Below are 14,734 nucleotides of genomic sequence, written 5' to 3'. Positions count from 1 at the left end.
GTGACCACGTTGCACAACACATAATCTGGATAAATTAAACAGTGAGGACATTGTTACACATACATGAAACAGGCTACTCATGTTCAGCCTCTTGTTTATGTCCTTTTTAGAGGAAAAACACAACAAATATAGGGATGAGCTCCGACCTAGAAAAATGAATTTGATTCCTACCACATTTAATTTAGTTTTGTTTTTAACCCCAGCCTCTTTTCCCAGTCCAAGTGAAATGTCAGAGTTCTGTCAAAAGGTCACTACTCCTCCACACCGAGACTTCAGCTTTGGATCTTTAGTCAAGATCGAAAATATCATTATTCATGGAAGATGTTTAATATGTTGATGCTTAAAACAATGAAAAGGTGAAATATATGCACAGATCTTTTTGATATGTACTGAGTTTATATTGGTCCTTTGCTCTCTCTTGGAGCCACGTGGGTGCGGCGGGGCAGGAGAGCTTGCACTGCTGCCATTTTTATTAGGAAAAACTTTCTGCCGATAAGGGTAGTTAAACTCTGGAATAGGCTCCCAGGAGAGGTGGAGGGGGCCCTGAGCTGAGCGGGGGTCTCATATTAGAAAGCCACTAAGTGTGGTTTACTGCTGTAAGTGAATGTAGTGCCGTCACCGGGGGTGTTTAAGAACTGGCTGGACGGACAGCTGTCAGGGATGGTCTAGGTATACCAGACCTCAGTGGCGGGGCCAGACTTGATGACTTCTCAAGGTCTTTTCCAGCCTTACATTTCTAGGATTCTGTATTACTGCAGCTCCTTGAGACCCCTACTCAGATTGGGGCTCCATCAGGCTAGGTGCTGTACGGACACATAGTAAGAGCAAGTTCCTGCCCCACAGAGCTTCCTATGTAAATAAACAAGGCTGATAAAGGGTGGGAGGTAAAATACAGGCACAGAAAGGGGCAGTCACTTGCCCGAGGTCACACACAGAGCAGGTCACTGGCACAGCTGGGAATAGAAGCCAGGTCTCCTGAGCCTCAATACTCTATCCATTGGACCACACTGCATCTAAATAACGAACATGCCCTGAAGATAGACAGGGGACTGCAATCTTCAGGGTTGCCAGGTAATACGCACTGCATTCACTTAAAGCAATAAATAACACCTACTGGATTGGTTCAATAGGGTGCCAAAATTTAATCCACGTGCAAAGGTGTCTTTATTCCTCTTGTGAATTAATCCTGGATGCATTTGTGGGGGTGGGAAAACCTTCTTGGCAATTCCTGACGCTTGAGTGCCTGACCTTGTGCCTTTAATGTTCCCTTATCACATTGATAAGGAATTTCCCAGGCTGTTGGTGGGTTTTTTTGGGTAGATTAGGGTACGGGGCTGAGAGATAAACCCATGAAATGAAGAAGCAGCAGCTTCACTCTGCAGGACTTGAAAGCTCACCTGGCTGGCAGGAATTGGCAATGGTACGGGTGAATTCCATAATCAGGAACTGTTTGGCTCAACGCCTTCAGAAAGCACTTTCCTGTGCACCTGAGGAGGGATACGCTTTCCTGAGCCCTGCTCACAAGCACTCCCTAATCCCTTTGCACTTTACAAGATCCATGGGCTTTTCACTATGGTCTTGATTGTCCCTAGGTCTGTGGGTGCAGGGGGTAGTGGATGCCATGGGCCCATGACAGCCCTTGCTTGCAGCAGGTGGGCAAGGAGGGGGTGTGTGGTTACAGCCTTGACTCTGGCCCCCCAAAACTTTGGCCAGTTGAGGTGGCACAGGGGTGCAATCCTTTGCTGCTGGTATAGGCTCAGGAACAAGAGGGAAGCACAGTACAGCCCTCCTTAGCCAGGCACGTTGGACTCGATCCTACAATGTGCTGAGCGCTCTGGGCCCGACTTGGTGAAACACTTCAGCACGTGCTTAAATTAAGCACAGGAGCAGTCCCACTGTATGAGCCAGGCAGGTCAAGACATCTTGGCTGTTCTAAAGAAAACGTGTCTGGATTTGTGCCTCTAACAATCCTTTACGGAGCAGGCACAGTGTATTTTGTCTGAATTTTACCACTAAGTGTGTAAAGGGCTCCTTCCTGACAGATGTTGGAGCAATGCAAGCTTGATCCTGCAAAGCACTTAAGCACATGCTTAACTTTAAGCACATGACCATGAGTAGTTAGTGGGAGTATAAAAAGGATACTTTCTCAGTAAATAACTGTCCAAGGCTCAGTACCCACTCAAATCAAACACAGCTATCTTCAGAACATCCAAAGGCATGTCTGCTCAGTGAGGACTATTTCCATGCCTGATTTCACATTTCAACCCCCAGCCATTTCAGCTGCAGAGATGTTCAAAAAAATGGTGCGAGAAGTATTTTCAAATAGGGAAAATATCAGAACTCTTTTTGTTCCCACTTTGCAAACGAGTCACCTTCAGGCAGACAAGGGGTCAGGAACATTTCGGCCCACAAGGCGAAATTTTAAGAAAGGTACATGTGCTTGAAAACAAAGGATTAGACTGAAAAATGTTACACAGCCTGAAGCATAGACACTGCTGCTGGTTCCACCGAAGTGCACCCTTAGCAACTGCCTTGAAATCTTACTTAGATTGTAAGGTCTTTGGGGCAGGGACTGTCTTTTTTGTTCCGTGTTTCTACGGTGCCCAGCATGGTGGGGTTCTGGTCCATGACTAGAGCTCGTAGGTGGTATGGTAACATAAATAATGATGATGATAATTAAAAGGAGATAGTGTAATTGTGTCATTCAGTGACTAACGCTGGAGAAAAAGGAAAAGTCAGATTTCAAAACTGCATTTTCTCTTTTTCAAAAATCTTTAGTCTGAATATCTGAAGCACAAGATATGGGGGTTTGCAACAGAACTACAAGGTCTAGTGTCTGTCTCTAAACTAGTTTAAATTATGTTACCAACTTCCCCAAAGGAATGAAGCATAATGAAAAATTGTTTCCTCGGAATAATTTAAAAAGCTATTTTAAAGTATATCAGCACAATTGCTGTTGGGGTGACTTTGGGGCTAGACACAACAGGCTTTCTCCCTAAACTTTCTATAATTACAACAGGGTATGACACATATGAAAAATGCACCTTTCATTGATCAGGTTTGGCACCAACATCTCAAAAATTAGCCAATGACTTTTTCTAACACTTCCCAAATTACAGAAAAAGAGTGATTCCTCTGTTGTTCCCCCCTCCATCAGTCATGTTCTTCCCCCTCACAGGAAACAGAACATAATCTCAAACGTAAATGATTACTGCAGCTTCACAAAGAAATCCCAAATGTAATCTAGGAGACAGAGTAACCAGGCACTAAAAAACCTGTTATCAAATTTTTCCTCACCATTCAACTATACAGGAAGATACAAAGTGAAGGTGAGCATGATACAATAAGGGACAAATACTCAGCGGGCGTATTGTTATAGCTCCAATGACTTCCATGAAGCTATGACAATTTACACATGATGAGGATCTGCACTTAAGCATCAAAAGATTGTTCCACAGGTAAAGCTGTACAAATGTTATATACAAAAATCTGTATTAAAAGAATGTTAAAGGTTGCAAAATCAAGCACTCATATGTTAGGAAATGCCAGAATTAAGGTTGCCTGTGCAACGTTAATTCGCCCATCTTGTGTGTATATGTTATGATACAGTTTATATCTACATGATCACTGTAAAATCTTAGTGTCTTCCATTTAGAATTAATAGCAATACAAAGTCTCTAGTGGACTTGAGGGAGTCTCTGATACTTCTCCCTTTATGGGCACCCTAACACTCTGGTTTTTGACCACCATTACACATTTAGTAAATATTTTCATGGAACTACCCACAACAATGTCCAGGTCGTTTCCCTGAGTAGTTAGTTATCTTAGTATCTTGCAATATTAAGAAGCAGTTCAAATGATTCTTTCCTATGTGCATCACCTTGCACTTGCCAACAAAAAATTTAATCTGTTATCATGTTCCCTAGTCACCTAACTTTGTTAGACTACTCTCGATACTCACAGTCTTCTCTAGTCTTAACTCACCTAAATAATTTTTGTCCCTTGCAAATACAACCATCTCAGTATTCCCTCCCCTTTCCAGATTATTAATTGATCTATTAAACATCAATGATCTTAATATAATTCCTTAGGGCACCCCCTCTGTTCAACTTCTCCTATGTTGAAAACAGATCATTTATTTCTACACTCTGTTTTCTGCCTCTTTAGTGATATTCTGATCCACGGTATTGTTTTACCCATCATCCTGTGATATTTAATTTTCTTAACAGCCTCCTTCATTTACTAGTTTATTGACATGCTCCAAGAATTCAAATGGCTTAGTGAGGCATGATTTTCCTTTCCAGAAGCTATGCTGGTTTGTTCCTATCCAAACCTTCTCATCTATGTGTTTTATCATTCTATTTTTATCCCTTCAGAGTAGAGATCTCAGTCTATTATTAAGCAATTTACCTCTCTCTCGCTCATGTATCTATTCAAAATACAGTATAATATGGTATCTTATTGCAGTTTGGGTTATTGCATTCAACAGGAAATAAAAGTACTCATGCCACAAATCTTAGACAGAATTAACTACAATTTCCCTAAATCATACATAGGTATTGCTATTTACTCACTCAAATTTCAACTGAAAGAACTTTTACGTGACAGAAAACATGACAGAAGCCTAAAAGAAATATTTGTATTTAATTTAAAAAAATCAATCAAATATAAGACTTACATATGAACCATAATCCACTGCTAGAGTCTGCAGAGCCCATGGGAGACCCAGGCCAACTAAAATGTCAAAAACGTTACTTCCAATGGAATTCGACACAGCCATATCCCCCATGCCTGCAGAAACAGGAAACAGGGTACAATCAGTCATTTCAGTAAAGGCTTCTTGCTCTTCAACAAAAATATCTGCATCTGAACTACTCCTGACTCTGTATAGATTAACACTGGCTAGATTTGGCCTTTCTTTACGACTGATGCTCATTTCTTTAAAAAAAAAAAAAAAATATGGGCATACTGGGGAAGCGTATGTTTCACCAGAAAACAGCCTCTTGGCCTCCCAAAGCAGTATTGCCAACTCAATTTTTCTTAAAGCTCCAGCTTCTGGAGTAATGGAAATCTGTTTTCATTAAAAATAATTTTCCAGCCCTCCTGGTTGTGGAGAAAAGCTGGAGAAAATGACTCAAGTGTTCCCAAAGTCTCAGAAACCAGAAGACAAATAAACTTAATCCTTAATTTTCAAGTTGAACATGGTTTTTTGAATGCTTGGCATTGGCTATGCTGCTAAAGCATGGTCCAGACTCAATAGTGGCCTTTTACCTTCTCTGTGATGGCAAGTTAGTTCTAGGACAATCTCCTGTTCTCTCTGCAAATATTAAATTTCAAATCAGCGTTGATTTCACTCATCAGAACCTCTCCCTGCTGCTTCTTTGGACATATTAGTATGCCACTAAAGTAGTCCAGCCCCACCCCCACAAACTTGACTGATTGATATAAGTGGCCCTTCCCAAATGTCAAGTGGAACCAACACAAGACTCCAAGGGCCAGTTCCTCTGCTCTAATGGAGCTATGAGAATTTCCACCAGCTGATGATCTGCCTCTAGAGGCATAAGAATCTGAAAAGAACAGAAGGACGGAGGCTGTTCTACCTCATCTGTGTCTAACCCCTCTTCCCATACTGCCCTGCCCAGAGTATAGCTCTGAAAACCTATGGTTCTGAATAATACAGAGTGGATGTCCAAAGGCTGCAATAGTTTCAAGTAATTATGTCTATTACAGATCAGTTGGAGTCTTATTTCAAACCTTTGCATCTTTGCCACATCTTGGGAACCATATATTACAGAACTTGAGTAGCAAACATACCCATTTTTCCAGTTGAGCTAGTAAAGGAGAGCTGGGGAATGCTCATGTCTTGTCCTTCAGCCCCAGCTTGTTTTTTCAAAGCTTGGGAATAGCATCTGGACACCTCAGGGAAGATGCACTTTCATATCATCCACTTTATCGGGAAAGCTTATCTGGAGGCTAGCAAGCCATACTTCCTCTGTACCTTCTTAACAGAAAGTGGACATGTAGGAGATGCTTTCACATCCATGTTTGCTAATATAGGAGGCAAACCTACCTTGTCTTGCTACTATAAGGCTAGCCATGCAGTCTGGCACGCTGGTTCCAGCTGCCAGGAATGTGATACCCATGATCACGTCTGGAATACCCAATGTGTAGCCAATGATTGTAACCTAGGGAAATAAGTAGAACTGTCAAGAGGCTTAAATTTATTTAAAACCTAGTCAAACTTGTCCCTACATTGCAATATGATCTGGGTCAGTTTCTATAACTAAGTTTGATGGTGATGCAAAAGAACTTCTTAAAAAGGGAAAATGAAGAGAGGGAGGGGTTTAATGGGCAGGGCAACTGGCATAGGGTCAGGAAACCTGAGTTCTATTCCCCACTCTGCCATGGACCGTTGACAAGCCACTTCACCTCATGAGGCCTCTCTTTTCTCTACACCCTTTATCTGCTGTGTCTATTTGAACTGTAAACTACTTGGGGCAGGGACTGTCTGAATGGTGCCTAGCACAATAGGAGCCTGATCTTCATGAGGTGTTTTGCCTTCCTCTGAAGCATGGGGAACGGGGCACTTACAGGTTTAAACTAGTGTAAATGGTGGATTCTCTGTCACTTGAAGTCTTTAAACCATGATTTGAGGACTTCAGTAACTCAGCCAGAGGTTAGGGGGCTCCTACAGGACCAGGTAGCTGAGGTTCTGTGGCCTGCAATTTGCAGGTCAGATTAGATGATCATAATGGCCCCTTCTGGCCTTAAAGTCTATGAATTAGAGTCATTAGGCATTACTATAATACAAATAATAGTTAAATAATCATGAAAACCAAAGATAATTATACCATAAGCATATTGTAGTCAGGGGTACAGCCTCAAGTCAGTGCAGGCAACTTAACACACAGGAGATACTGCTAACCATCTTCATGTCTTTTGGTATGCATGTTGCAATCTATTAGTGTTCTTTGAATCATTATGCATTTTGGAACGTTGGAAGCTCTTGCTTAACACAGAACTTATCATCAGTGCAAGTTACACTAGTGGTTGTATCTACTTGCAAGGAGTGACATAAAAAAGTTCAGTTCAGGATAATACTTGATTTTCATACTCTCTAAAATGTAGTCTAACAAATTTGAACCATATGTTATGAGCAACACAGTGATCCTGTGGTTTCTGGTATTCCAGCTTTGGAAAGGTTGGGCAGGTACTCGTTCTTAAAAACAGTTCATCCTTTCAAATGAACATTTAGGGGGGCAGGGGAGACTAGTCACTCTCCATTTTCTGTTTAGGGAATTAAGGCTTTCTTAAAAAATTATTTTGCAAGATTTTGGCTTGGCTCTGAGAGAAAAACCTGACCTTAATTTTGCATTCAGTATAGGAGTTAACTGTGCATGGACTGGAAGATTTCTCTAATTTCTGATTTCCAGTGAAGAAGGCATGTTCAGTTCTTTAGAAATAGATTAGATGTATTTCTGTAGTTCTAAAATCAGAATAAGTGGTCAAACGCCAGGTTCCCCCAAACCCTTCTCTGCACCCCATAACTGTCTGTTTTTTCCTCAAGACAGCTGGAATTGGAAAGGAAGCATGATCCATGCTGCATTGCTGGCATTATTATAACGGGGGTTACAGAGATGTTATCACCTATCCAATTGTCTAATGAGGCCTGCAGCAGCTTAATGAACTAACAAGCACGCAGGACTGTAATTGCAGAGAATAAGCCAATTACATTTGGATGGCTTCTGTTCATTTTATTGATCCCCAACCACCTTTAAATAACAAGCTAGAAATAGATTAAGTAGTCCCTATTGAGTAGAGTAGCAATGCAGCAAAATGGGCCAGCTGAAAAACTGAGTTTCATGGCTTAGCATGCACAGGGGCTGGGGTGTAGCATTTGTCAGCCCTGCCTTTCAAACTTGCTTACTCCACTGAGAAAAAGAGAGAAAGCAATTAAAGAGTCTAAATTAAATTCTCATTTACACTAAAGCCTGTCTACACTATTCTGGTGGTAACGGCCTTAAATTGTGTGTTAGTGGAATTTACTCCCAAATTAAAAATCTGGGGCGAAATTCTGGCCCCAGTGACATCAATGGGAGTTTTGCCCTGACTTCAATGGGGACAGCATTGGATCCTGCCGTGTAAAGGGGCTTTAGCATACATGGGAACTGATGCTGATGGAAAGAGACATCCATTGACCGCAACAGGCTCTGGATGCAGCCCCAAGTCAGCTCCCCCCGTCCCCGTCCCCCCTCGATACGTACCATCCACACCATCACGTAGGATAAGGCTGCAATCCAGAGGGTAGAGGAAGCAAAGGTGACCATGAACCATTTTTCCCAGTAGGGCTTGTTGCAGTTAGGCACCGTGAAGTGCAGGAGGAAGCTCAATGGCCAGGTGAACAGCCACTTCAGGATTTCCATTTTGCCAGCTGCCAAAAACAAAAGGGGACAACCATACATCTTTGCCCCATCCTCTCTGCTTTAACCCTGAGCAGGATTTATTATGTGTATTGTGCTCACAGCAAGAGCTGCTGAACCCCCTACAAACACATAACAAAGAGGCAGTCCTTGCCCAAGAACATACAAGCTGAGGATAAGACAAGGGGCAGGGAGATGCAAGGGGAGCACAAGGGCACTGAGATGATCCCAATTACTGTGATAAGCCATGGTCATAGCACATCAGCTGCCTAGCTGCTGTCAGGTATTTTGTAGGTATCATAGAAGAAGAGAGTTTTAAGGAGGGATCTGATCTAGTGCCCTGGCTCTCAGAGCCTCCTGATAGCATTCTTAGAGCCTTCATTTTCCCCTGCTTGAGCACCACCCTCTTACTGCAGTTCAGCTTTTTGGGTGAGTAGCCCTGGAAAAGGACTTGCTGTGAAATTACTCCATATCTGGCAGGAGCAGTCCCTTGTAGGGGCTGAGTATGCTGGCTAATTTGCAGCCCAGGTCTGTGTGTGCCTAGGGTTGTCACTCATCACAGATTCATGGAATTCATCCCAGTTTTCAAAGGGCCAATCCCGAGCTGGCACGCCTAGTACTAGGGGGGTAAAGGGTGGAACTGATGTAACTTCTGCACCCGCACAGTGTTACTGCATGCTAGTAAAGGTACAGTAACAGGGCAGCACTGCATCATGAGGTGACGCTAGGATGTTGCCAGCCCTGGGAAGATGTCAAAGTGGGGACCAAGAGACCAAGACTGGAAAATAAACCCCAAATGTGGCCACTTAAAGCCATCTACACTGCCGGAGTGGTGTAAATGACACTCAGGACTTAAGGATGTTGAACATAATGGGCAAAAAGCACATTGGCCCTAAGGCCCCCTTACACCTCTCTGGAAGTATAAATGGGGACATAAAATAGGAGTAAACTATATTCACACACACTTGAATGCCCCTTTGTACAGCCAATACAGGGGGCTTGGTGCAGTTGAGAACTAGGCCCTGATGTCACGTTCACCATTGTCCTGCATCTTGGTCGTTGTTTAGACCAGTGCAAAGTGATGATAAAAGGCCACAGTTCTGACTGTTTGTGCAGTCCTGCAAGACTACGCAGCTCATCATGGGCGAATCTACACTAGGAATAAAGGAATCACTACAAAAGTTTTTTTCTCCTGCTGATAATAGCTCATCTTAACTAATTAGCCTCTCACAGTTTGTTCGATAACCTCCAACTTATCTGTATGTATGTATATATATCTTACTATATGTTCGATTCTATGCATCCGATGAAGTGGGCTGCAGCCCACGAAAGCTTATGCTCTAATAAATTTGTTAGTCTCTAAGGTGCCACAAGTACTCCTGTTCTTTTTAGGAATAAAGGTTTGTTCTTCCCTCATGTTAGTGAACTAGTATAAACAGGTGTTAACAGGTCGAGGTAGACTGTAGGCTCCTCTACACTTTTAACCTGCTATCATCTGTTAAAACTACCGACTGCCTTGCCTTCACTAGGATTTAACCTAACATGAGGAAAAATCCCAGTGTGTGGTTTTTAAAGGTGTTTACTTTGACCTGTTAACACCTGTTAATAATACCACTGCCTTGTCTTCAGTAGGCTTTCACCATGTGTTGTTACCACCAGGTTTTAGATAACACAGATAAAACCACACCTTTTTCCCTAGTCCAGACAAGTCTTAGGTGTCTGTAGCAGTTACAGCAGCCTGGTTGGGTTCTGTCACATTCCACTCTATTGTTACTTCCATCAGAGGGGAGGAGGCCGTGTCTAGTTAAACCAGATGGACACAATCCCATTTCATCAATGACGAGGAATTAAACTCTTATGGTCAGAACGATGGGGTTATCAGAGAAGCACCTAGAATTTCAAATGTAACTGTCATGCTGTTTGGTGTTTTCAAAGTTATACTGAAACAAGGAAAGCCCAAGAGCTTCTTACAGGGTAGGTCAAAAGGAGTGTAAGGTCCGTCATTATCATCCTCCTCTTCCTCCTCTTCCTCGTCATTCTCGTTGTTCTCATTGTCCTCGTTCTCGGTCTCATTTCCAGCCTCAGCCATGTCCTCGTCTCTTTGGGTCCCATTCACGCCCCTTTCAGTGGAGTTGCTGGGGCCTGTCCCGTTCTCCAGGGCATGCTTGATAGGAATTTTGATAGCCACTTCCGATTCCCCATTGGTGTAGGCTCTGCTGTTTATCAGCCTTTGCCTCTGGAAACACAGTTACAAAGTCTTGGTGAAAAAGAGATTATAACAAAAATAAGGAGAGATCCGAAGAACTTTGTAAAAGCAGGTTTGAAAAAATATAGAGCCAGATCCTCAACTGGTGTAAATGTGACATCTACATCTACTGAGGATCTGACACAAATACTACCTTTTCGGTAAAGGAAGGACTGAGTATAACGGAATCTAAAACACCGAAAGCACAGGTCAGATACTAATCCAAATTACATTGGTGTCAATTTGAAGTCTACTGAAGTCAATGGAATTACAGTGTTTGTAGAACCACTGTCAGTGAGATGAGAATGAGACCAATGTCTAGGAGCATCTTCTCCTGGGGTAGGGGGTGGGAATGGAACCCTTCTGCCATTTAGTGCGATCTGGTACATTGTGTAGAAAAAGCATTCTCTTTAGGTATCTCATCAGGGAATAGTGTCAAGGCATGGCTTAGCAGCATTCTTGGACAGGGGTGAGGGAGATGAGAAACTCCATCAGAGCACAGAAATGCCGGTCAGTCTCCCTTCAGTCTGAAGACTGCTGTGGGAGTAGATGAGTTCAGGATGGACACAGACTCAGGCTGAGGAGCAAGGAGTAACACGTACCTCGTTGATCAACATGCGACTGGCCATGGAGAGACGGGTTTTGGGAGGAAAGTGGCTGGTTATCATTATCCGGAGCCCAGCCTCAGAGAAGGAAAGCTGGTGTGGGTAGGCAGACAGCAGCTCGTCCACCATGATCACCGAGGCTTTACGATGGAAATTCCCTGCAGAGAATTCACAGAGAAAGGAGTGAGGTACCTTGCTTGCTGATCCAGTGGCCCCTCTCAGAGTGAAAGAGTTCTACAATTCTCCCTCTTTTCAAAAGTAGCAGCCCGAACAGTCAACTTTGCATTAGATCAACAGGTTTTCCATCTTTTTTTCACACTGCAAACCACCCCATAAGAGAGCGACCCTTTCCTCTCAGCACCCTAACCCCCAGGAGCTTAGGAACTATTTGGCAAGGGTGGTCCAGGAGAGATGACCGCTCGCTCCCACACCACAGTACATGGTTCTCAAAAGGTTGAATTCAGTGAACCATAAAGATTCGTGGGCCCAGGGTGAGTCACTCAACTTCAGACACTGGCATCTAAAGTGCCTCTTCTCTCAGTCACTTCTGTCCTTGAGCAACCGGATTTGAAATAAATCTCTCACTTGGCCCACCACTGAGGCTTTTCATTGCAAAATCTAACCTACTCTCAAGAATTTATCACACACATACTACACACAATGATTACACTCCAAAGAGCAAATATACCACTGCAGTAGATGCCATCTGGTGCTTAGGCCTGTGGTACTGGCTGCATTGATTCCAAAAGCATAATCTTTACTTGCATGAGGATATAATCCTCACCCACCATTTCATCATGTGTTGGGGCAGGTAGCTTTTGCTGTGTATCTGCGGCACAATAGGGCAAACTAAATGCAGGTTCTTGTATCCTTGGGCAGTGCGCTCAGTGCTGGAATGGGGCACCAAATCTGAGAGCAAGTGAGGCATAGCTGTTCTGTGATGGCAACTCGCCTGCTGCTGACCCAATGTGCAGAACCTGTCCTAAGTGGCCAGAGAAAAAGGACACGAACGGAAGGCATTTCAGCTCACTCTAGATGTACCACATGGTTGAGGTCAAATCCTGATCCCTCTGAACTCAAACAACAACATCCCATAAGCAATCTGGGGGAGGGAACATCTTTTTGTTCTGTGTTTGCACAGATCCTAGCACAATGGGGTTCTGGTCCATGACTGGGGCTCTAACATGCTACCACAATTAATAACTATTATTATTGTTATTTTATAGATATTGCCACAAAGAACAATATGTTCTCAGCCTTAACTCATTAAGGAAACATTTTGCCTGGGTATTTTCTTTGTTTTTACTGAAGTGGGAAAAGGTATTATTTTTATGCTAGTATAAACCAAAATGGCAGACCTGTTGTTTCTTGAAACTTTTGTCAAATCTATAGTTCAAGACTGCTCATGAGAAACGCAGCAGGCCCCCGGGGCTTTCAATTTTCAGGCAGAACTCAGGAATTAATAAAAATGATCCAAAAATATTTCACAGTTCAAACACAGAAACCCTTTTCTGACTCTCTTATTTCAGTGGGTCCAGAAAGGCAGAGGCTCAGAAAGTGATGAGAAACCTGAGACCCTTGCAGTAGATTTCAGAGTAGCAGCAATGTTAGTCTGTATCCACAAAAGTGAGCTGTAACTCATGAAAGCTTATGCTCAAATAAATTTGTTAGTCTCTAAGGTGCCACAAGTCCTCCTTTTCTCCTTGCAATAGAGTTTCACTCCAACTTCATATGTATTATTTGTATTATTGTCGCACCTAGGAGCCCTTGTCATGAAACAGCACCCCCTAGTGCTAGGCACTTTACAAACACAGAACAAAAACCACAGTCCTTGCCCCCAAAGAGTTTACTGTCTACGCTGGTAAAAACAATGCGGTGTGTGAGCTAATACTGCAGATTAGCGTGTGAAACAACACTGGAGATTTTCAGTCAGTCATTTCTTGGCTACTAGTGGCCAGTTGCCAGATAAACATTGAAACAATTTTCAAAAAGTGAAGAAACATCTCTTCTCTCAAACGACTTGTCTGAGTAACCACAAAGTTTCAAAATAAAAAAGCCACCCAGACATGAGAAATGTCACGCAGAAAGGAATTATTTGTAGAAAAGTGTGCGTAAACGAATCCATAACTGAAACTCTCTTATTTGTGTTTCTAATCCTGATGTCAGCTGGTTACCTGAATGACTAAGGCCTGGTCTACGCTTAATTTTTTTCTGGCCTTTGTCAGTAAGGGGTGTGATTTTCTGCAGACGTAGCTATGATGGTTAAGGCCACAGAGTAGACACAATTATATGCTTGTATTGCTTATTTCACTTCCTCAAACCAGAATAAAATATACTGGCATAAGCATTTTTATAATAGCATGTAACAGGATCAGCTGTCTCCTTCGCGCCCCCTCATGACCTGTATGCATGCACGCTGGGCCAGAGGGGACCGGCTCTGCAATACCATACCACAATTTCCCCTTTGGTTTAGGGTCCCTTAGGAATGCCACACAGTCCAAAGATGGAAGAAGTCTCTTCCTGGGGTTCTACCTTGAGTCCAAATAAACTGAGAAATAAAGTCTCTTCCATCCAGACCTCAGCTGGGCCCTGCCCCTGCTCCCTGAGGGACTGTCTCATCCTGCTCAGTACCCAGCCTGAGCCAGGAAAGCTAATGGTCCAACCAGCTGACCAAATTCAGCGATGAGTCTGCCTGAGGCACCTTGTGCATACGCTAAAGTCCTGCTCCCTGAGCAGCTGGAGAAGACACAAGGCCTGTCCTGCCTTCTCCCTCCTCTGTGCTCCAGCCTCTGGCTCTCAGGCAGAGCTGACGCTGGGCATAAACAGACTAAGCAATTGCTTAGGGCCCTGAGCAGCTCAAGGGGGCCCCTTATTCGCTATTTTAGCATGTGTCGTGTGTTTGGGGGGGTAATAGTCATGCTCAGGGCCCCCAATGGGGTGCGGGAGGAGGTGAGGGCTTTGGGGTGGGGCTGAGGGGTTTGGGGTACAGAAGGGGGCTCCGGACTGGGGGTGAGGGGTTTGGAGTGCAGGAGCAGGCTGAGGGCTGGGGCAGGGGTTAGGTGTGGAAGGGGGCTCAGAGCTGGCGTGTAGGAGGGGGTGAGGGCTTCAGGAGGAGACTCAGGGCTGGGGTGGGAGGTTGGGTGTGGGAGGGGGTTCCAACCTGGGGCAGGGGGTTTGGGGTGCTGCTCTGGGAGGGAGTTAGGATGCGGCAGGGGATTCCAACCTGGGGCCGCCAACCGGACTTTTAGCGACCCAGTCAGCAGTGCTGACTGGAGCTGTCAGGGTCCCTTTTTGACCGGGGATTCCGGTCAAAAACTGGATGCCTGGCAACCCTATATTAGAATGGTCTTTTTCCAGTTAAACTTATGTCAGTTTGGAAGATGTTTAAGTAGAGGCAAAAAAAAAAAAAAAAAAAAAAAAAGCCACTCTAATTCCAGAATAAGAATGTCCACAGAAGGAGTCAT

At 43.7% G+C, this 14,734-nt stretch overlaps 1 protein-coding gene across 1 annotated transcript in view; it reads right to left on the bottom strand.

Annotated features, from left to right (window-relative positions):
* The window catches only part of SLC24A3 (solute carrier family 24 member 3), a 337,622-nt gene that overhangs the window by 18,232 nt on the left and 304,656 nt on the right, over positions 1 to 14,734 (bottom strand). Inside the window, exons 11-15 of the mRNA XM_077812070.1 lie at positions 11,268 to 11,428; positions 10,392 to 10,656; positions 8,265 to 8,431; positions 6,071 to 6,185; positions 4,679 to 4,791 (exon numbers count right to left, since the gene is read on the bottom strand). Coding sequence (XP_077668196.1) covers positions 4,679 to 4,791; positions 6,071 to 6,185; positions 8,265 to 8,431; positions 10,392 to 10,656; positions 11,268 to 11,428 — 821 coding nt within the window. The remainder of the gene's footprint in view (positions 1 to 4,678; positions 4,792 to 6,070; positions 6,186 to 8,264; positions 8,432 to 10,391; positions 10,657 to 11,267; positions 11,429 to 14,734) is intronic.

This window comes from Eretmochelys imbricata, chromosome 3, assembly GCF_965152235.1.
Source record: "Eretmochelys imbricata isolate rEreImb1 chromosome 3, rEreImb1.hap1, whole genome shotgun sequence".
NCBI classification, from domain to species: Eukaryota; Metazoa; Chordata; order Testudines; family Cheloniidae; genus Eretmochelys; species Eretmochelys imbricata.
Note: the sequence above shows the minus strand (reverse complement) of the source record. Positions and strands in the feature narration are given on the sequence as shown.